The sequence below is a fragment of the Pleurodeles waltl genome, chromosome 5 (assembly GCF_031143425.1).
Source record: "Pleurodeles waltl isolate 20211129_DDA chromosome 5, aPleWal1.hap1.20221129, whole genome shotgun sequence".
Taxonomy (NCBI): domain Eukaryota; kingdom Metazoa; phylum Chordata; class Amphibia; order Caudata; family Salamandridae; genus Pleurodeles; species Pleurodeles waltl.
The window spans coordinates 994,680,156-994,704,064 of NC_090444.1; the positions used below are offsets into that span (position 1 = coordinate 994,680,156).

Here is a 23,909-nt window from a genome sequence, read left to right on the forward strand (position 1 = left end):
AATATACTATAAAAGTTATAAAGCTAGCACTTTAGGCCATTCCTACATCTTGGGGTGACCTGGAATAATCCTGTAATAATCCAAAATGTGACACTTGTTTAAGTGTGATGGCTGGTAGGTGATTCTAGCACTGGCTTTCGGCAGCAGGGTAATTAAGCACTGTGTTGTACCAGTTATCAGTTTTTCTATATTACAACTTTTTTCTTATTAAATATTTAACTGTTTAGCAAAGTCCATGTATTGTTAGTTAGCTGATACACCTTTAAACCTACACCATATGCATTTTGTTTGAGGAAAGCCTTGCTCCTTTGGCCAAGATACCAAGAGTGAGCCAGAAATTGCCTAATGTTGTGGGTCAGATTGGATCTTTTGGTATCTCAGCTACTGCTCGCATCAAGACCGTGGCCGTAGTCTACCATCGCCCAACACCCTGATTCCCTCCAGTATCCTCTCCCAACATGCGAATAAGGCACTTAACCAGGAGCATGTGTTGCTCTTCAATTCTAGGATACCTGAGCCTAGAGATTTTCACATGTAAATTAGATTGCTCAGTTTCAACTAAAATTCAATAAAATTCAGTCTTAATTGAACTTGACCAGTTTTGCATCCATTGTACCTGTCCATCTACCTAACCTTTACAGAAGTAAACGCACTGGCATACATTGGAGGGGAAAAAACTTCAGATGAAACAGTATCATTTAGATATCCACTGGTCCAATCATAGAATTCGAAATTTATTTGAGCATTGGTCTTACAATGTTTTCAACACTGAAGGGAAGTAGTTTGTGCGAAGTAGGGTTTATGATAGTATGCAACATGTTTTGACTGAATGCTTAATGAGCGGCCGTGAAACATTTCTGTAGCAGGTAGAATACCGAAGCATTTAAGGCCATCAGGTTTTCTGAGTCGCTATGGATTTACAATGCAATTTCTTTCAATGTCAGAGTCCCGTCGCCCACCATCATCTTCTAGAGGACGAGCACAAAACTCTTTTATTACCGCTAGACAGTGTTTAGGAATGTAAATTACATTCAGTGAATTGGAAATGTTCTTGCAGACGTCTAAGTGCTTTGGCATGCGATGTGTGTGCAGAGTTAATTTCTAATACTGTCAACACTTCCGCAGCTGCAGATTTGTAGGTGGTGATTGGTGGCATTAAAACAAAATAACCAGTTTAATGGCACAACTTGAGCCCACTAGCGCAATTTAATTGTCACAATGAGACTAAAAACACAGCCAGTTTTGCGTATTTGAGAAAACACGTTGCTGTTGAGCTAAATTAGGAACACTGGATTAAAAAAATGGGATGTATAAAAAGTTCAGGAATGCAACAATGTAAAGTTTAAGAGCGCCCTCTATGTTTGAGTGCGAACTACTGTTAACACCTTTAGCAGAGAGCTTAAGTTTCAATTCAGTGCACTGGATCAATATTTTATGAAAGTCGCTGTGTACGTTTACCTAGCAAATAACTTAGTTGAACTACCGTTCTGAAAGTAAAAATCATAAATTTAATAAACATCACCATCGCCATATTTGCAGGGCCAAACGTTTTTTTCTTAGGAGCCCGCTGCAGGGTTGACTAATACCGATGTTGGCTAGTCGTGAGTCCCCCTTGTACCTCGTTCTTTCACCACTGTGTACTTCCAGTCTCTTTGTATCACTCTTGCAAGTTCTTTTTCATTCCTGCTTTCTTCATTAGTATGTGTTTACCTATCGTTTGCTTCTTCCTTCTTTTTCCCATTTCTGCCTTTGTCTCCGTTGCTCTGGGTCAAAGTCTGATGATGAGAAATGTTGGGCCTCGAAAAAGAGTGTTGAACCTCACCATCTGCAAATACCAGCACAAATTAAACCTTCATCTGACGTTCTGGTAAACGTGTTAATGGAAGGCTTTCCTATACCTAATCGTGTGATCTCCAAAGGGCAACCTAGTATTTTTTTAGTCATCCTTAATATATGCTTTCCAGTATGTGTTAATTCTTTTAAATTGGTTATTTTTGTTATGTTGGGTGGGTGCCTGAGCCATGGGTTGGTGATTCTCATTCAGAATCACTTGCTTCTTTGATAAGTTTGATTTTCTCTTAGAAATTAGATAGAGGATTTAGGTTGAAAAATCTTGGAAACAATTAGAGACATGAAGATAAATTAAGCAACATGCTGACGTACTTGATTGCGGTTGCATTATTCTAAAATCCATTTCATTTTTGTGTGTGCCTCATACATCTTCAGCTGTCTCGACAACCACGTTTTCCAGAAACTTCATAATACAAACTACATGTATACATGATTGTAGTCACTTCCGGTCAGCCCTCTTGAGGTGCCATTCACATTTTGCTTCCACCCATGACAGCGTAGGTCAGTGGGTTAGCCCACTCCAGCCGTTGGCTTTCGAGTACTGTACTGCATTGTGAGAAGTTGTTGTTTGTTTGACCATATATACACTGCCGTCTTATAAAGAGTGCAGTACAGTGCCAGGCCTACAATGACTCGACTTCTGGACCATTTCGTTTCTTTTATATTTTTGTATATTTTGTTTGTTTGCAAAAAATAAACAGCAAAACAATTGCACAGTTGCCTAGGCCAGACTGATTGGCTTTGCCAGTGCGTCCTCTGATTGCGAGGAAGTCATTTGTGAGACAGAGGTAGAAGAGAAGCTATGTGATTATGGGCTGAGTTCCAGTCATGGACGTCATCTACTAGAGAGAAAAGTACTGTCACCTCATGAAAATCCTTTATTTCAACCAACGCCTGAACTAAGGAAGATACTAAGGGCCTGATTATGATACTGGTGGCCAGACTGCCAGCCCGCAGCGGTGGTGGTCAGAAGGACGCCGCCAACCCGGCGGCCTCCCGACCACCGCATCACGACACCCCGTGGGGCTGTCCACCCAGTCAGTGCAGCTGGCATTGGTTCCGGCTATAAAAGCGTGCCAACACCAATGCTGACTGCACTGATTGCGCAGCCAGCAAGTCGGGTGCACTGTTGCCATGCACCATGTCGTCGTGCATGGCAGACAGTGCGTGCACCAACAGTGCATATTTGTCCTGGGGTCCCTTCTTTGGCCCTTTTCCTGCCTTTCCGCTGATCTTTTCCTGGTGGGTTCCCCGCCATGAGAAGGTTTGCAGAAAGGCAGGTAAGAATACGCACTGCATTGTCTGCCGCTGTCCCTACCGCAGACGTCGCAGTGGGTCAGGAGTTGGCGGTGGCGGCAGTCTTGTAGCGGTCTGACTGCCACCATCCTAATCGGGCAGTCAGACCGCTGAGGGCGCAGCAGTTGTACCGCCAACTTTGGTACGGCGGTCCCAAGACCACTGTACTCGTAATCGGGCCCTAAGTTTAGCTGAAAGATCATGTAGGCATACTCACTCCACAGTGACCATGAAGCATCTGCTGGAGAGCCGAAATAATCACAATTAACATTGGCAAAGCGAATCAGTTGCATGTATGCGAGAACTACTGGCTTTGGCAATTGTTTTAGCCATGTTGTACACCAGTGTGCTGCTGTTCAACCTGCCTAAAAGTTAGTGGCATGGAGTGTCGTAGAGTGGAGTGGCATAAAGTGGCACAGAGTGTCGTAGAGTGGAGTGGCCTAGAGTGTTGTAGTGTGGAGTGGAGTAGAGTGGCATAGAGTGGAGGAAGGTGTCATAAAGTAGAGTGTTATAGAGTGGAGTGTCATATAAAGGAGTGTCACATAGTGGAGTGTCATGGAGTGCTGTAGAGTGAGTGGTGTAGAGTGGAGTACAAAGAGAGAAGTGGCAAGAGTGACATGGAGTGGATTAAATTGGGTTAGAGTGGATTGGATTAGACTGGAGTGGACTAGAGTGGATTCGATTGGATTCGAGTGGAATAGAGTGAATTAGAGTGGAGTTGACTGGATTAAAGTGGATTAGAGTGAAGTGGAGTGGATTAGAATGTACTAAAGTGGAGTGAATTAAAGCAGAGTGGATTAGAGTGGAGTGGATTGTAGTGGATTAGAGTGGAGTAGAGTTGACTGGAGTGGATTGGACTGGATTAGAGTAGAGTTGATTAGAGTGGGTTGAAGTGGATTATAGTGGAGTGGTTTAGAGCAGATTAGAGTGTAGAGGATTGTAGTGGACTCCATTGTATTGGAGTGCATTAGTGTGATATTGAAGTGTAGTGGATTAGATTGAGTTACAGTGGAGTGCATTAGAGTAGAGTGGATTAAAGTAGATCAGAGTGGATTGGAGTGGCATGGAGTGGATTGGAGTGGAGTGGATCACAGTTACAGCCACCTTCAGGAACAGTAGCCATTGGATACAGCCCTCTGACCCCCTCTTAAACCTCTAAATCTAGGATTTAAGGGCACCCCTGAACCCACCTCACTGGATTTCTGGTGACCTCAAGAAGAAAAAAGCAAGAAGAAAGACTGCTAAACCGACCCCAGCAGAGAAGACTCTAGACACCAGTTGACTTAGCCCCAGCCCTAATGGCCTGTCTGCAGCTTCCGAAGCCTTGCTACTAGAAAGCGACGCATCCTGCAGAACCAGTGACCTCTACAAACCCCCAAAGTCTGCCTGCCCAGCAGAGGACCAAGAACTCCCAAGGACAGCGGCCCTGTCCAGAAGAAGCTCCAGAAAGGACTCCAGGACCACCCCTGATCCGCGAGTCCTGCCCACTCTGCACCGACACCCACAGCCCGTGTCCAGGTGGCCCATCGATTCAGAACAGGTCCCCATGGGATTCCAGCCTTGTGTCCACCCTGGGTTGACCCCTCCTTGCCAACACAACAATGCCTGCAGCCTGAAACCAGAGGACCCCCCTGACTGCGACTGGATCCAACAAAGATTCCTGACACCTAAAGGTACCCCTACACCTGCAGCCCCCAGGTCTTGGGGAATCCATCCGATGGTCCAGCGACATTCAGCAGGCAGCGCTCCTCCTTGCCCAGCCTGTGGTTTTCTGGAATCGACTTCCTGAACCCAGCTTCCAGCATCTTTTATGACCTCTGCGGTCCCCCCATCGAAAAGCATTGGGTGCCTAGCCTTGTGTTTGTACCCTGCACCTGGTCACCCCCGTGCCACTGAGGGTGTGTGACTGGTGCTTACCTTCCCCTCCCTCCCCCGGTGCTCACCTAACCACCCCCAGGTCTGCTCCTCAAAGACGCGGGTATTTATCTGCAAGCATATCTGTCCCAAGCACCTCCATTCCTCATAGGATTCCATTGGAAACCCAACACCAACTTTGACCTCTGCACCCAGCCGTTCCTGTGCTGCTGGTGGTGCACTTTCGGGGTTAACCTAAACTTCGACGTATGATCAATCAATGAATCAGTTTTTGTAAAGGTTGGCTACCCACCCGTGAAGGTCTCAAGGCGCTGTGCTGGATTGGGGGGGCCTCATCCAAAGACCCACATCTTGATGTTCTTCCTGAAGATGGCGAGCAATGGGCTTTGGGCTTTGCCTGAGGTGCAGGGGGAAGTTTTTCAGGCTCTTTGCTGCGATGTAGGGGAAGGATTGTCTTCCGGTGGTGGTTTTATGAATGCGAGGGATGGTGGCCAGGGCCAGCTGGTCGGCGCGGAGGGGTCTGGTGGGGGTGTGGAAGGAGACACAGTGGTTCAGATAGGCCGGTCCTGCGTTGTGTATGGCCTTGTATGTGTGGGTGAGTAGCTTGAAGGTGATTCGTTTCTCGACCAGGAGCCAGTGGTGGGAGATATGTTCTCTGCATGGGAGGTCCAGGATGAGTCTGGCAGCCACATTCTGGATGAGTTGTAGTTTTTTGATGTTTCTAGTCAAGGTGCCGGCGTAGAGGGCGTTGCCGTAGTCGAGCTTTCTTGTGACTAAGGCGTGGGTGACTGTCTTGCAGCAGTCTGCCGGGATCCATCTGAAGATTTTCTGAAGTTTGGGTAGTGTGTGCCAACAGGAGAAGGCGACTGAGTTTACTTGTCGGGTCATGGATAGGGAGGAGTCAAGGATGATGCCTAGGTTGAGGGCGTGCTCTGTTGGTGCAGAGGGGTCACTGAGGGATGTGGGCCACCAGAAGTCGTTCCAAGCTGAGGTGGCGTTTCCGAAGATGATGAGCTCAGTCTTGCCGGAGTTTAGCTTGAGGCAGCTTTCTCTCATCCAGGTGGCAACTACTTCCATTCCTGAGTGGAAGTTCCTTTTGGCCGTGTCCGGGTCTTTGGTGAGGGAAATGATGAGTTGTGTATCATCGGCATATGACACAATGTTCATTCCGTGGCTTCTGACGATGGCTGTGAGAGGGGCCATATATGCATTGCACAGTGTGGAACTCAGTGAAGATCCTTGGGGGACTCTGTATGTCCTATGGACATCTTAACCTCCGAAGACTGAAGTCGTAAGTTGTGTACCTACCTGTTAACTATACTAATACTCTCTCCCCCCAGGGCGCTATGGACTCCTATGGAAAATTGCACTGTGTCAACTTTTTAAATAGAAAATTGCTACTTACTTGTAAACTGTTTTATCTGCTAAAACCAAAGTACATTTGATACATATGCTTAATGCCTGCTTACAACTGTACTTACCTGCAATAAAGTTCTTCTGGTTCTAGTAATAAAGTTACAAAATATATTTTTGCTATATAAGAAAAATTGGCCTAGAGTTAGTCATTGAAAATGTTAAACTTTGAAAATGCTGATACTCTCAACTGAACTTAATCGGAATGTTCCTGCATGTTTTCCTACTGTTTATTTAATCAGGTTTAACCTGTCAAAATTTCTCAGGGGACAGTTGCTAAGAGATAATTACTGCGTTACTTGGAGTTCAGGTCCTTGCACAACCTCCTGTTTGCGGAGGGATTAGAATTTAGACACATGATGAGGACCTTTACGAGCTCAACTTCTTCGACATCCAGTCTATCTGCTGACAAGGAAAGGTTAGGCAAAGACTCAAGATCCTCTCAAGAGGGTACTTCGAAAGCTTAGGGAAGGCAGAATGGATGGTCCTCGGCAAACCCAAAGCTTAAGGAGACTTGTGTTAGATTAAACTTTGCAGAGATTGTCACTAGTCGAATTTTGGGAGACTTTCATTACAGAAACAAAACTTTAGTCAAATGCCACTCTAAAGAGATCCCTTTATAAAGATCAAAAAACATTAGCAAGAGAAATAGTTCTTATTCGGTTATTAACTGCTATAAAAAGTGTATAGAGCTCTATCTATAGGCCTCTCTTTCCCATGTACATTAAAAATAACATCTGCTTCCTCTCTGGGATATTTTCCACCCCTGACCTTTGCTCAAATGAAAACTGCCCCACATGAGGAAGAGTGCAGGCAATGCATTTACAAATTAGCACCTTTGACACGTTTGTAGTTGTCCTGCGCTTCTCATTCAGCGGAGGAAATGGTTATGTCCATTATCTCTACGATATCGCATCCATAAATGTCAGCAAGCAAATATCTGACCCACAGTTGCTAACAAGCTACTATGGTTTGTTTGAAATGGGACCACCCTCGGGTGGTAGTATGTTTTCTACAGTATTGACTCAGCTGTGGCTTTGTTAGATGGCTCCTGTACATCAAATGGTGGTAAAATAACAAACTCTGCAAGAGTAGTCACCACTGACTAACTTGTTTTTAGCTTCTGCATTGGCAGACCAGTGTAGCGTATTTTAAATAATATTATACATGTATAAAATATATATTTTTTTATATTTGCCCTTTTATTATCCTTGTTGATCTCAGGTAATGGTTTGATTAACTATACAATAAACTTGATGATGATGATGATGACAAAGATTAGATGATATTCCTTTATTCTCTTTTGGTGATGTGTCCATGGTCAGTAGGTAATCCAGCAAAAAAAGTTGGAATTGAATACAAGAGAAGCATGAGTTTATTCCTTAAAACTGAAGAGACACAAAGCCCTGGGCAAATATGTATATGTTTAATAGTAAGCAGAAACTAGTTATAGTCAACTTAAAACTCAGGTGTGCGAGGAGGAGTGGAGGTTTAGTGGCTAGGTTGCAGTCCTGCAGGCAATGTGGACGAACGCACAGTGATCAGGGTGGCTGTTTATGCTGGGCCTGGAGGTGGATCTGAATGCTGGCTTGTAACTGGGGAGGGGGCAGCGTCTAGGATTTCCAGTGGAGAGATGCATGGAATTCTAAGGCCCTGAATTTGTACTGGATGTGAGTTGGCTTACAGACAAAAATAAGGCAAAGGTTAGAAAAGCTGACTACCTGCTTATGGACAGAAATGGAGGGTTTTTTGTGAGTAGTGTGGGTGAGGTGCTTGATACTGCTTCGGGAACTGGCGTGTGGAGTTTGTAAATCCTATATTTTTCACAAAGTCTGCCAACTTCGAGGCATTAGGAGGAAGCAGACTTGTGACAGGTGAAGGTAAAAATATATTTGGGTGGTAAAGTTGATAATTTTATCCCGTGGGAGAGGGAGTTTTACGAGATGCCAACTACGAGATTGTTGCAGTCGTCCTTTTTACCCATTAACAAGGTCGTTGATAAGGGACTAGGGGCCATATGTACGAACACATTTTCCCATAGACACAGAATGGGCAAAACTGCTTGCTACATCTGGCCCTAGATGTAGTGGAAGCAAGGATGCGTGATAAAACCTTGTAACCTTAGCAGTGCGTGTAATGAAAGAGAGCGGCCTTGTTCTAGTGGTTAACTATATATTGAGGCTCCTAACTGGTGGAGAGGGAGTGCGCATGTCAGGTGGGGATTATGGTTAGGTGCATGTTATGCACAGTTAGTATTATTAGATTGAGGATTTCTGTCATAAAACATCTGAGCATGAGGGAGTAGAGAGGCATCCAAATGTCCATGATTAAGGATGGAAAAAGAAGGATGAAAGTGGATTATAAGCTAAGAGACTGTAGCAGATGCAGCACAACTTAATGATTACCGCCTCTGACAAAGGGAGGCGGTTTAGTGAGAGAATGTGAATGCCTATCAGAACTGGTGTCTGGGCGAGCAGTCGGAGCACCAGACCATGAAGAAGATTTGGTTTAATAGGTACAAGGAGGACTTACGTGCTGAAGCATGTCTCTAGCATGCTGCACAAGACTGTTGCGCTCTAAAACAGTAACTACTCGAAATGTACATACTATGCAAGCCTAATCAAGTGCCCGTAATGTGACATGGTTCAGTAAGCAAACGCCTAATAGTAATGGAGATAATAGTCATCTCCACCTTATTGAATATCAGTGTCACTGGCCAAGCTCAAATCCTTACAGTATTTGTTCAATAATTGGCCATTTCACTCATGAACAGATGTTTAAGATTGTGGGCTAATAATGAGTAAGTACTGTCTAGATCAGACTAGCACCGTAGAGGTTGCTTTGCTAAGTTGATGGGATGGGCTTTCTTCGCACTCTTATGAAGCTGTACTGTGTTGACTTCCAAGCATGGACTCTTGTAATGTGGCCTGGCAGAGCACTCTTTAAAAACATAGTGGCTGATATATTAAACTCATAGTCTTTGTGACTGCAACATCTAAAGCCGCAAAGTACAAAGGCACTTTGAAATGCATTTCTGATGCACAGTGTACACTTTGCAACCCAATTGTGAATCAGAATGAAAGAGGCGTGAAAGGTGCCCCCTTCCTTCTAAACCTCAGATCATTGTATCAGTGCAGCCTTAATTGTGGTCAGAAAGCATCGATTGGATGGCAGCACCCAGAAGGGTAGGGGTATCCTTTCTCAAAGAGGAAGCTGTCTGTGAGGAACCTTCGACTTTGGGAATGTGGTATTGCGTCGAGCGGTCGGTGTTTGGGCGCTTAATGCATTACTTCGGAAAGGTCCTCGTCACCCACAATGCTGTCTGCACATATTCAAATATGTTAGAAGCCATCTTGTTCATATTAGTGAAAGTGGTAAGTAAATCAATTAACATTTTTATCCCTCAATATTCTGTAAAGCGCTTCTTCCTCCTTCAACAGGGGTAGACATTCATATCTTAAAGAAAAACTTCAAAATGAATGGCACCTAAACTGGGAGAGAACAGTACTCTAGATAATTGCAAAGAGTACAAATTGGTATTTTACTTGTAATAAAACGTTCATTTAGCTTTCCCAGAGTGCGGTATATACCAGTAATTAGCTGCTTTACACGTCGCTCTAATCAAATCATTTTGGCCATTGTTACAAGTGGCCTGATAATTCTGACTGGGATGGTAAGAAGAGTTAGTGACCGTCGGAATAATAAGTTTTGTGGGAACACCAAATCTCTGCGCTGTTCCACTCAGAGATTTTGCCTACTTCAAGCAGGAAAAGTATTCAGGAGGAATTTCGGGGAAAAGCATGTATAAATCAGTATACTAAGTCGTGTTTCTGCAAGTTATTCCCCCAAAACTACGAATTCCAGTTATTTCGCTGCGGACTTATTATGGGCGTCTCATTGTGACGGCCTTTGAGTTGACTCCATAAAATATTAGTAGTTGTGGGAGCCACTTGGAACACTCTCACCCATCAATAAAGGAATACAGGTAAACAATGCGTCATTTCTTATAAAATGAAAGATTGCCTTTATTGGATTTTGTAAAGGTAAAAAAACATTTTATAGTTTTTACACGTGTTGCTTCTTCTCTCCGAGTGTGTAATGACACATGCAGAATAGCAACTAAATTCCAGTGCGACAATCCTCTGCATGACAGGAAAAAGGCTCTGTGAATACTCAGGGAAAAGCTATTTATTTGTTCTACCACCGGCCTTTTGAAAAATGTTTTTTTAATACTCGAAATGTAAGGTTCTTGCTTATCTCTTGTAACACTACATTAGCAACGTTTTAAAAACAGATTATAAATGTATTTTTAACGTTGGCATTCTGTTACCTAATAACATGCTTTGCAGATGTGCGAAAATCTCAAATTAGTGGGGTGTGTCTATTCGTTTGTTATAAGTAGTGTGTTAAGACTTCATGTACCAATAATTAGTGAAGTGAGTGAAGAGGAGACTGAATTAACACGTGCTGGCTACTAAATTAGTGGGATATTTCACTCCCAGTCACACAAGATGTATCTATTAAAACTCTCGTTTGCCATTTTTGTCTCTCCTCCTGGTCATTAAAGCATCGGTAATTTCACTGCTGCCACAGCAGGAACACGATTCGAGTGCTTGGGGGAGGAGAAATGAAAAGCTTGTTTTAAATATCCGGTTCTATTCCTAATTTCCATGACATTAATCTGCTTGTTCTCTTCATGCTGCTAATTTCTAGGGTAGCTGGCGCAAGATCACTGTGGATGATACCATGCCGTTCAGTGAAGACAACCAATTGTTGCTTCCGGCCACAAATTTAGAAGCCGAACTTTGGCCAATGTTGTTATCTAAAGCTCTCATCAAACTGGCGAATGTCACGTAGGTTGAACCTTTACTATTTCTTTGCATTATACCATTCCTCAAGACTATAATTATCTAAAATAAAGCAATAAGCTATTTCGGGATTTATAGTAATGGTACACAGAAGCCAGTATTGTCTTTCTGAACACACACAGTGCTTAATTTGTAATTAAAAACGTGCCGGTGCGCAAAGCTCTCCTCTGAAACACTCGGCTGCTGCAATTAAATGTGCAGGCACAGAATACTGAGGCAGAGTAATCCTAAATACATCTCGGGCCTCTTTAATCCATTTACAGCCACTCCCTGTCCCTTCAGCTCACTCTTGCAACTTTCTGCCCTTTTTGATCTTGCTCTTCCTCTGCCTTTCTCATATGTGTCTTTTGCTCGCAGTAAGTGCTCGATGCAGAAAAATAAGTGCCCGCCCCCAAAAATAAACGCCAGTGCCCTCGGCTCAAATTAAGCACTGCTTTTATAGAGGTAGTTGGAGGTCGTGACTGTTCCATTCTAGGCTCTTGGTGCCTAATTTATAAACTGGAAAGTTTTAAGGTGATCCTTCGAAGGAGGAGAATTGGGGAGGGGGGCGAGAAAAATGAGAAGAGGAGGACCTAAAACACATTTTCCTAATGCATAGGAAAACTGAACAGAGATACTGCAAAATGACTGAACAGAATTACACCACATTTGACATAAAGAAAGATCTTGGTTCAGAACGTGTGATTTTTGTGATTTGGTGTGAATCTGTTCTATAATTTTTGAGGAACTAATGTAGAAAATGTATGTCTATATCCTTCTGTGGAGGATGCATGGATCCAACAGATTGAAAGATAAGATCCGATTGGCTGCCATCACCCACTGGAACCAATCACAGGCCCCCATGTGGCTTTTGAGGAAAGGAAAAGGTCTAGTTTTTGTGTTTTTTCTGCAGTCCTGACCGCATTTATTTAAGATTGATTTACCATCCAGATTGCAGCATCAAAGTTAGATTGTTTTTGTTTACCTGCAATTTTTTCAATCATACACCTAATTTGTGCATTTTTATGTACATCAGACTTCATTCTTCTGGAAAAAGAGAAAGAGGGAGATTTACAGTTCTGCATTCACTCACTGGCTGGTTGCCTGAAGTTCTTCCTCTCCAGTAAGTATCATTGTACCACTGAAGTTATGATTTATTGACTCACATTGGCTGCCCAAAAAAGTGTGAACTCATCCATAACAACATCCGTGAGATCATGAGCCATGCATTTGAAGTAATTGTTATTACGTTACACATTGTAACTGGACAATTTGGGTTTGAAATCAGTACGTCTGTTCAGTTGGGTGATTTAAAGGAATTTCTGTGGTTTGTTAGTGGCCATGTTAATTTCTCATCAACATTTTTCACTGTTTTTTAAATATTTTACTTTGGTCTCTGCTAAACAAAGAACCGGTGTAAGTTATTTGGTTATGCACATCGCACACTCAGAGAAGGACATGACCTTCCACTTGTCCTCTGTGTCCGCTCCACATGGCCTTTGGATGGGAGGGTGTCTCCATCCACCAGTTTTGATATACTCTTGTGTGCGTAATAATCTCAGCATAAAAGATATGTGGCAGCTTGAGCACACCCTGGGATGTACCAGAGACTGGATGACAAATCATTTTTTAAAAACAAAAATCTGATAGACTGAGGAAAGATTTGCATAAAACGGTGGACCAGAGAACCTCCCTCTAATGCATCTTACAGTATCCTTACTCCTATTGTGCTGCTTTACCTTTTCTATTGTTCTTCATGAACATTGGGAGGGAAGGAGAGGAAATGCCCACTGTTCATTCACCTAAATGGTGTGTGCCCCATTTGTTCGCTTTTCATTGCAACAGATTATATATTTTTTGGAGGGCATGATCATGTTATAGAATACACAGTACTGGTGCATGCACCAAAGATTCTTGCTTCTCTCTCAAAATCAACTGCACGAAAATTCACCAAATCAAGATACCTTACCTAATGATGACAAAGTTGCCCAGCCATAAAACCTGGTGAAAGTTTACTCTATGTATTTTGAAGTATTTGGGGAGATGTCGCCTGTGTATAATCCCATGGTGATTGAAGAGGTGCTAGTGTTGGGGACTTCCCTTATAATTTTTTACTAATTTGGATAGTCTACATGCAATTTGGCATGATCTGTGGATGTTGGAAATTTGAATGCTGGTTTCCTGAGTTTGGTGCAAATTGTTAAAGGGGCAAATTTATTAAGCGTGCAAAATAGTTTTTTTTTAATGAAGTGAGGCGTCAGCCTTAACTAGAGAGATGCAATAGCACCTCTGTAACACGTATACACAATAATGTGAAAAAGTACATCCTCTAACATTTATTGTATTTCTGAATCTAAATGTTGATACTTGGACTTTGAAAAATGAAGACATTTTGTAATTGTATTTACTGAATCCGTTGAGAGTTGGATGTTTTCTTGTCATTTTGTTATATATTGTATTTTCACCTCTGTATACAGGCACTATTTGAAATTTCTTTTATGGAGGTTTACATATTGTTGGTCTCCTCTGTATATAAAGTGCTGAAGTGAATATGCTGCTTCAGGCACTGGCGATTGATGCTCTAATTCAGAGGTATTTGCCACAATATTGAGGAGTGGGAAGCTGTAATAATCGAATGCCCTCAACCTTCTCTCTACCCTTAATCACAAAGGTGGTAGATCGTGGGACCGAAAAAAAACTGTTAGCTATTTTGTTAGGATCCTCATCCACAGCTACCACCACTGACATGTTTCATCAGTGGATCCTCACCCACTACACCGCGTGTGAGTGGGTGGGCTCAACATACTTCAGGACCAAAATGAGTCGAATCCCTATTCTACTATGATATGCTTTACGCCTTACTATTATAATAATGGACCAACACTATAACACACACTGGCAAGCATGCGCGACTTTACAGACCAGACTTCAGAAAATTTCCTCCATACATCTAGAACGAGAGAAAAAGAAAGACCAGTTATCATTTCTCATATTTGGCACATAATTATGCCTTCATGCATCAAAGGCTGAGTGCAAGAACATGGTAAGTTTGTACGTCAAGCACTTATTAAAAGCCACACATCGCACTTAAAAATCCAACATACCATGTGTATTGTGAGTTTACACACACACATGCTTCAGCAGCAGTTGTAGTGACCTTAAACTGTTAATCAGTAGCTTACAACTCCGTAAGGCCTCGGGGAGTACGGTCCCTGTAGTCACACACTGGGAGATGGAAAAAGAAGAATGCTATAGTCAGTTGTAGTTGTAAGAGTCTACAGCAGTCCACCTCCCAAGAATGCCACAGAGACTTACTTCTTCAAGGGTGCTTGTCCTTTCTTAAACTTATTTGGTGCCCTCCAAGCCTTGAATTTGCATGGCTCCAGTCAGGAGCTTCAATATATGCTCTCAAGCACACTTAGGGGGTCATTCTGACCCTGGCGGTCATGGACCGCCAGGGCCAACGACCGCGGGAGCACCGCCAACAGGCTGGCGGTGCTCCCATGGGCATTCTGACCGCGGCGGTACCGCCGCGGTCAGAAACAGGAAACCGGCGGTGTCCCGCCGGTTTCCCGCTGCCCAAGGGAATCCTCCATGGCGGCGCTGCAGGCAGCGCCGCCATGGGGATTCCGACCCCCTTACCGCCAGCCTGGCTCTGGCGGTTTTGACCGCCAGAACCTGGCTGGCTGTAACGGGTGTCGTGGGGCCCCTGGGGGCCCCTGCAGTGCCCATGCCAATGGCATGGGCACTGCAGGGGCCCCCTAACAGGGCCCCACCAAGATTTTCAGTGTCTGCCAAGCAGACACTGAAAATCACGACGGGTGCAACTGCACCCGTCGCACCCCTTCCACTCCGCCGGCTCCATTCGGAGCCGGCATCCTCATGGAAGGGGGTTTCCCGCTGGGCTGGCGGGCGGCCTTCTGGCGGTCGCCCGCAGCCCAGCGGAAAACTCAGAATGACCGCCGTGGTCTTTCGACCGCGGTACGGTCTTCTGGCGGTTCCCGCCACGCGGAGGTCAGAATGACCCCCTTAGTTTCAATGGCAGTCATGACGTGTCCCTGTGCGCCTGGCCGAAATGTGTGCTGCACATATACTGGTAGGTATCCAGCACGTTGGCTGTATCATGGGGCGAGATCATGGGGCGTGGCCAAGCCGGCGAACATGGCGGACGCGAGCTGAAGAAGCTCCGCGTCTCGCTCGGCTTATCCGACATCGCATGGGAGTCCGGAGGCCAGCGGCGCCTGGCCAGAGGCGGTGCTGGGCGGCGGTGGGGCCCCGATTTGCGGCGGGACCGGGCTCCGGCTTTCTGGAGCGGCGCAGACTGAGTTCGGGCTGGGCCCATGTGGGTCCACGGCCCGCCGAGCTCTGGCGGGCGGCGGACGCACCTCGGCGTGAGTGAGTGCCGCGTTGGGGCCCCGTTGCGAGAGCTCGCTTGAGGAGGGCCCCCAAGGAGATGGTGCCCCATCGGGGGTGAAGAAGAGCCTGAGGCTTGAGGAGGCGCACGGTTGGGGGCGTCGGCCTCCCGCGCGGAGCGTTCAGGTGCTGCAGGGGAGGGCCGGGCCCGATGACCGCGCGGCCTGGCCTGCTGGCCTGTTCCCGCTTCAGATATCTGTCTGGGGCCCTGGAGGCCTGAAATTGAAGCCCAGTGACCTGGTGGCAGGCGGTGAGGAGAAGTAACTGGAGCAACCGAGGGCTGGGCTGCTCGTGCTGCTGCGCGTTGACGGCCTAGGCGCGTGGGCAAGCGGGCCCAACCCGGTTCGAAGACCTGATGAAGTGCTGCTCTGATTGACGTTGGAGGCGGCTGGGTGGCAGATTTGTTGCCGGTCCCGAAGTTCCCCTTTGGAATCTGGTGCTGAGGAGCCAAGCCAGTGTGATAGCTAACAGTGTGGAGCTGGAGGTGGCCCTGAAGGGCCCATTTTCCTCCGGGACTGTTGCATTGCTTGCAGTGGTCTCCTGTCCTGATATTTCTGCGCAAGCGGAGCGCGCTGCAGGATTCTAGACTGCCGGAGCTGGTGGTGCGTTGGCTGGTAAGTGGAGGGGCATTGGATGGAACCTGCAGCGGCCTTGATAATGGCGGGGATGGGCCGTCTTCGCTCCTGCACTGGAACTGGGAGGTCGCAAGACGCTGCAGCGCAAGACATCCAGAAGTTGGATGCTGTGCTGGCTGCGGTCGAATGCATTGGTGACTCGTTGGGGCAGGCTCGCACGCCTTAGAAGCTAAGATCGACAAGGTAGCTAGTAACCTTGTCCTGCTGCACGCTGACCATCGCAAGCTGGTGGATAAAACAGGTACAATAGAGGCGCGAGTGGATGAGCTGACGCCGGTGGCGCCCCCCTTGGAGTCTGCGGTGGGGGATGCTCTGACACGTGTGGCGGAGCTGGAGCGTCGAGTGGAAGATGCGGAGGGCGTACCAGGAGAAATAACATATGTGTGGTTGGATTACCGTAAGGAGCGGAGGGTCGAGATGCGGTAGCATACTCAGAGAACTGGCTTCGGGGACTGGTACCAACTGGTACACTAACCCCCTTTTTTTCGCTCATCGAATCGCCACTCAGCCAAGGCCTCCGGGAAGTGGCCCTCGTCCTTTTATAATCTGCTTACTCCACTATGCGGATCGCAATGTCATACTCAAAATACTGTGAGATCCTCCCGCCGCCTTGAATGGACGATGCGCAAATCATGTTGTTTCTGGACTATACTCTGGCGGTGCAAAAGGACAGGGCCTCCTACATGCCAGTGAAGCGTAGACTCCGAGATCTGGGCCTGGAATACTCTCTACTATTCCCCGCCAAACTCCGCATTGTGGCTGAGAATAAGTTGCATTTCTTTACCACACCAGAAGTGACGTGGGAGTGGTTGGAGACAACGGGCCGCGCTTCGGTTCGGGCACTGGAGAGACACCCTCCCGCATTGAAGAGCAAACGCAGTCGGGCAAGGTGTGGCCGTAAGGGCGGTGGTGCGACCGCAGAGGCCGCGACTCATGCTCCTGACCTGGAACAGCTCATGCAGGAGCGGCATGAGGCGATACACTCGGCTGCAGCCATTAGTGCCTCTCCGGCGCCGGCGGAGTCGGAAACTGAAATTTCACAGCCTCCCAGCGACCGGCTGGCCACGCCGGATAGGCTCTCCGAGTTGAGCTTTCCGGAGTGCCCGTCTGTGACAACAGCCACTGCGGATGAACTTTTCTAGGCCCTGCTGGGGGCCGATTTGGCTGGCCCGGCAATGCTGTAACTATCTGCTTGGAGTAATGGGCTGCCTGAACAACAAAGGATATGTTGCTTAGCATGTACTGATGGTTGGCCTGGTTGCCAGGCATGGGAAATTCTCCTGGGTAGGCAGTTGCTAACACTGTGGCTGTCTCCGTTTACTGTTTATGACTGCAGCCAGCTGCTGCCCCCCACCCCCGCCCCCTGTTATCCAATATGGCCGGGCTGACTGGCTTAGTGAGAGTTTGCCTCCTTGTGTGATTTGGCCTACCCCACTCTCCTGCTAACGGAGAATCAGAATGTGTGATTACAATGTTGCATGTTCAAGTTGTTGGGTTAGGGCGTAAACAGGTTGTTTATCTGTTCTGATGTCATTGTTTCTGTTCTGGTTATGCTGGAGGCTATATACAGCGTGTCTGACTGGGTGTTGTGGATCTGCTACTGCGAGCGAGGTACTATGCTTGAGGGCGGGATGGGTAGGGGGCGTGAGTACCAGACAGATGACATCAGATGACATAATGAATCCGTATATCGCGATCACTTGGAACGTGCGCGGCATACATACGCCTAAGCGCAGGTATTCTATATATTCATATCTTAAAAGGCGCTTTTTTTGCAGGAGACCCATTTGGTGCTCTCAGAGCTTCATCGCTTGCAGCGGCGCTGGAGAGGGCTACTGTATGCAACGGGTCACTCCACTTACGCCAGGGGTGCCCTGATCTGGACTAGGGCCGGTGTCCCCTTTATAGCAGAGGAACAGGTCATCGACTCGCAAGGGATATTCGCCCTGGTCCGGGGAAGGCTTGCGGGCAGGGCCATAGTATTGGGCTCTATCTATGCCCCAAATGTAGATCAGACCTCCTTTCTGCATACTTTGTCCCACCACCTGGGGGGTTGGGGTGACTACCCTTGGTTAATAGGAGGGGACTTTAACAGTGTGCTAAGTATTGACTTAGATCGTTCCTTCCCCCCATTGCCTACGTCCCCTGCTGTGGCAGCCGCGATTGGGTTGGCGAATTGGACGCAACAGTGGCAGCTGATAGATGTATGGCGGCAGTGGCATGCTGCAGACAGAGTTTACTCGTATTATTCTGCCGCGCACTCCCTGAATGTGCGCCTGGACAGGATGCTTTGCACGCAGAATTTGGCCTCTGCTGTCATAGGCATAGATTACCTGGGACGCACACACTCAGATCACAACCCGCAGATTATGCGTCTGGGTTGGGATTTTTCCCCTCCGGCTGTCCCTACCTGGAAACTTAGGCCTGAGCTCTTGGAGGATGCTGCTTTTAATGCGTCACTGGATGCGGCGATCCCTGAATTCTTTTAGCATAATGATGGTACTGCCTCCACAGGCTTGCTGGAGTGGGATGCCTTTAAGGTCTTCATCCGAGGTCACTGTCTGGGGATGTTGGAAAATGGGTCATTGGTAAGGGCAGGTAGGTACCTACACTTAGCAATAGGCCACTAACCTCCACTAAGGTCCAGTTAGGTCTCAGTAAATTAAACCCAGCTCAACCCTTGGTAGCTTGGCAACGAGCGTCAAGGCTTAACTTAGGAGACAGAGGGGGTCATTCCGACCCTGGCAGGCGGCGGGCGCCGGCCGCCGGGCGGAAACCTCCAAAAGACCGCACCGCGGTCAAATGACCGCGGGGGTCATTACAACTTTCCCGCTGGGCCGGCGGGCGATCTCCAAAAGATCGCCCGCCGGCCCAGCGGGAAAGCCCCTGCAAAGAGGAAGCCGGCTCCGAATGGAGCCGGCGGATTTGCAGGGGTGCGACGGGTGCAATGGCACCCGTCGCGATTTTCAGTGTCTGCAAAGCAGACACTGAAAATCTTTGTGGGGCCCTGTTAGGGGGCCCCTGCACTGCCCATGCCCCACGACACCCGTTCCCGCCAGCCTCTTCCTGGTGGTGTAAACCGCCAGGAACAGGCTGGCGGGAAGGGGGTCGGAATCCCCATGGCGGCGCCGCAAGCAGCACCGCCATGGAGGATTCCCTGGGCCAGGGGAAAACCGGCGGGAAACCGCCAGTTCCCCTTTTCTGACGGCGGCTTTACCGCCGCGGTTAGAATGGCCCGGGAAGCACCGCCAGCCTGTTGGCGGTGCTTCCTCTGCCCTCCACCCTGGCGGTTTGAAACCGCCAGGGTCGGAATGAGGGCCAGAGTGTAAAGCATTCAAATATCACAAAACAGTAATTAAATAAAACACAGGAAACAGTTTAAAAATCCAAAACCAATTTATAAAAATAGATTATATTTTTATCTTTAAAATGACACCAAAACGAATAAAATCAGATAAGGGGAACCGGAGATATGAATTTTTAAAGAATTTGGTTTTTTTTTAGCGCCTAGAAACAAAAAGCGCCAATCGGGTCATCTGGTTGCGCCTCGACTGGGGCAAAGTCAAAGTTTCAGGCCGACCGCGATGGAGCCCTGCTCGGCTACAGGCCGCGGGAGGCCTCGGTTAAAATGTTACCTTCACACTTAGGCGGTCATTCTGACCGCGGCGGTCGCCGCCCGCCAAGCGGTTCCCGCCAAAAGACCGCTCTGCGGTCAAAAGACCGCGGCGGCCATTCCGGCTTTCCCGCTGGGCCGGCGGGCGACCGCCAGAAGACCGCCGGCCGGTCCAGCGGGACAGCCCCTTCAACAATGAAGCCGGCTCGGAATGGAGCCGGCGGAGTTGAAGGGGTGCGACGGGTGCAGTGGCACCCGTCGCGATTTTCACTGTCTGCACAGCAGACAGTGAAAATCTTTGTGGGGCCCTGTTAGGGGGCCCCTGCACTACCCATGCCAGTGGCATGGGCAGTGCAGGGGCCCCCAGGGGCCCCACGGCACCCGTTCCCGCCATCCTGGTTCTGGCGGTGGACACCGCCAGAAACAGGCTGGCGAGAAGGTGGTCGGAATCCCCTTGGCGTTGCTGCAAGCAGCGCCGCCATGGCGGGTTCCCTGGGCCAGCGGGAAACCGGCGGGAAACCGCCGGCTCCCCTTTTCCGACCGCGGCTTTACCGCCGCGGTCAGAATCGCCCAGAAAGCACCGCCAGCCTGTTGGCGGTGCTTCCGCCGCACTCCGCCATGGCGGTCATGGACCGCCAAGGTCTGAATGACCCCCTTAGTCTTTTTTTTGAAGATTTTCTTCAGCGGGACGAACCTGCCAGTCCAATCCGACCTCCTGGAGCCCTTCTCCGGATACGCGATGCTGGAATCCTCGGTGGAGATTTTTACCTTCGGGTGAAAATCCTTCGACCGGGGTAAACCTGGATTTTGATCCGACATCCATGGAGCCCTCCTCGGATACGCTGGCTGGGAGGTCCCGGTCAACTTTTTACCTTCGGACTTAGTCTCTTTTTCGGAGATTTTCTTTACCGGGACGGACCAACAAATCAGGCCGAGTCGCGGTTGAGGCAAGCCGGCTAGAGTTGCCGCGGCGGGTCGGTCCCTCTATGGAGCTTTTTTTCAAAAGTTGTCCAAACTTCTCCAAACTTCTGGGGCTTCTCCCAGATGTCCTTTTAAGGTTCTTTTGAGGTCCACAGCTCACCCCAAGGGTCCAGAAGTTCTGAGATGGTCCTTGGGGGGTGTGGACTACAACTCCCAGAATGCACCTGGCGCAAACTCCTTTTTGGCCACTGGACAGTGGTCAGCTGGTCGCTTTCTTCAGGAGTTGGTGCAGGGGACTCTGGTTAGCAATTTTTCACCTGTAGCAAACAGGGAGTCCCTCCTTGAACCAGTTGAAGCCAGGCAAAGTCCTTCTTGTGGTGAAGCCCAAGTGTGCAGCTGGTGCAGTCCTTCTGAGTGCAGGTTCCAGGTGCAGGCCAGGGGTCCAGCAGGGCAGTCCTTCTTCTTCTGTTGTTCTTCCTTGTTGAATGTGGTAGGGAACTGAGGTGTGGGTGCAGGCTGCCAGTTTTATCCTTGCTCCTGGGTGAAAAGCAAGGGGGTCCTGGTTCTCCAATCAGGTGCAGGGTCCTTCCCCCTGTGATGACCACTTCCTGGGAAGTGTGGCAAAAATCAATCCCAGGAGGCAACATTCTCTAAAAATCCATCATGGCTGAATCTGATTTTTGGAGGTTACATCTGGCTGAGCCCACCCACTAGTGTGGCTAAAAATCATAAACACACCCCTCTCCTGCCCTCTCCTAATCTAATCAAGGGGGCACCTAGTTGTCTGGGGTTACAGGATGTGGGGGTGTTGCTGGTTGCTCCAAATGTCCTTCTCTGCCTTTGAAGACCAGTTTGGCAGCCCTCCCCCTTCCTGCCTCACCATCTGCTGAGGGGAGATTCCCTCCCACAGGCACATTCCTTTGTGTGAAGCAAGGCCACTTCACACCTCATCAAGGCAGCTTGGCCAAGCTACTAGAGCTGGCCAATCAGAGCACAGCAGTAAAAACAATGCAGGGCTGAAATGGGCAACTTTTCAGGTAAAGTTTAAAACTCTTTACCTGAACAAGTTATATTAAATCCAACAACTGGAAGTTGTGGGATTTATTACAGCAATTAATTTGATACCAAATTCTTGGTATGCATCATTTAAGGAGACTTTAAAAATTAAAATAAAGTCTCCCCATTCTAGCCTATGAAGGCCATTTACTACAATGAGGGAAAAACGAATTTGGCTGTTTTTACCTCACCAGGGATTATAAAACTATTTTTATAAAGTCCCTGCTTATAGTTACATAGCACCCAGCCTTAGGGGCACACAGGGCACACCTTAGGGGTGACTTATATGTAAAAATAAGGTAGTTTAAGACTTTGGAACTACTTTTAATTCCAAAGTCGAATTTGCATATAACTTTAATTTAAAAGCAGCCAGCAAGGCAGGCCTGCCTTTAAAATGACACTGGGCACCTCAGCAGTGCACCTATGGGTGCACTACCTATGCTATGGTCCCTAAACCTACATGCCCTACCATATACTAGGGACTTATAGGTAGGTTAACTCAGCCAATTATAATTAGCCTAATTTGCATATCCATTTTACACAGAGCACAGGCCCTGGGACTGGTTAGCAGTACCCAGGGCACCATCAGAGTCAGGAAAACACCAACAAAAAGTGGAAAATGGGGGCAAAAAGATAGGGGGCCTCTGCAATCAGCCCTGTTTTCTCACACAAGCCCCCCCCCAGCCCACACGCCCAGGAGACTCAGCCCAACCCTGGGAGAGTCTTCCTGGCGTGTTAGGCGAGGAAGACAGTGAAGAAAACTGGCTGTCCCTTTGCAGGTCCTACTCTGCTTTACATCCTCCTGTCATGGTCACTCCCTCTGGGTAGTGAACCCACCCCAACAGCGAAAGGACCCATCTCAAACTGAAACTTCCCTCTAGGGGGGTCTTCCTCCTCTCTCTCTGCCAACTTGGGTCTTGAGGTGCCCACCTCCCCTACTCCTAACTTTGCTAGGGCAACACCTAGCTTACCCAAAGAGGTCACCCAACACTTGAGCAACCCCACCATGACCAACAGGGTCAGGGGGCCTACTTTGCTATTGGCCCTGGGGTCTGCCTCCCAGGCCAAGTACAGTGCTGCCAGGAAGGCTAGCACCCAGCAGAGGCTACTGACAGCTGTCAGTACCCAGAACCACACCCTAAGCTCTCCACTGACAGGTGGCTGAGCTGCTTTAGGGGCAACTATGGGGTCCTGGCACTCCTCTTGCTGTCTGGAGTGGGGGGCTACCACCTCCTGTGGCAGACACCCTCCTTCCACTCTCCCTTCTGTCAATGCAGGGGCAACACCCTGCATCTGGACAGCTGCCTGACTACTCAGGACTTCCTTGGGGTCAGGTGAGGCCTCACCAGTGCCAACTCTGGGCTCCCCCCCTACTGGGGCAGAAGGCCTTTGGCTCCCTGGAACTCTCTTTAAGAGTGGCCTACCCTTCCTTTTCTTCTTTCCTTTTCTTGGGGACCCCTGTCTACTAACAGTAGGGACTGACTCCCCAGTACTTTGGGTTGGGGGGCGCCCTGGCCGGCCGCCCCATCTGGGACCAGACTCACCTCTGGGAGGTCATTGCCCAGGATACAATCTAGGGGGAGGTCAGCACTGACTACCACCCTAAACCAGTCAAGGATACCCTCCCTCTCTAGGGGCACTATGGCTACAGGTTTGGAGGTGACCTCCCCTGTGGCTATCCTGACTTTCCTAGTCTCTCCTGGGACATAAATGTCTGGGGTCACTAACCAGTCACTCACCATAGTGTGACTGGCACAGGTGTCTCTCAGGCCAGTGGTAGGGATCCCATTCACCTGAATGGGGTGGAAGTGCCTACTCCCACCCTCAGGGATCACCAGTTTACCATCTGGTCCTGTCTCCCAGCTCAATGCTAGGAGGACTTCATCATCTGAGGAGTCCTCCTCCATGGCTACACTGGACAGCCCATTGCTAACCACCTTCTTTGGACAGGCTGCATCTCCTCTGAAGTGACCTGTCTGCTGACAGTCA

At 48.2% G+C, this 23,909-nt stretch overlaps 1 protein-coding gene across 2 annotated transcripts in view; it reads left to right on the forward strand.

The window, feature by feature from the left end:
- Positions 1–23,909, forward strand: part of ADGB (androglobin) — an 871,677-nt gene that overhangs the window by 187,717 nt on the left and 660,051 nt on the right. For both annotated transcript variants that reach the window (XM_069235154.1, XM_069235155.1), the window contains exons 6-7: positions 11,149–11,288; positions 12,319–12,405. In XM_069235154.1, the coding sequence (XP_069091255.1) occupies positions 11,149–11,288; positions 12,319–12,405 (227 nt within the window). The remainder of the gene's footprint in view (positions 1–11,148; positions 11,289–12,318; positions 12,406–23,909) is intronic.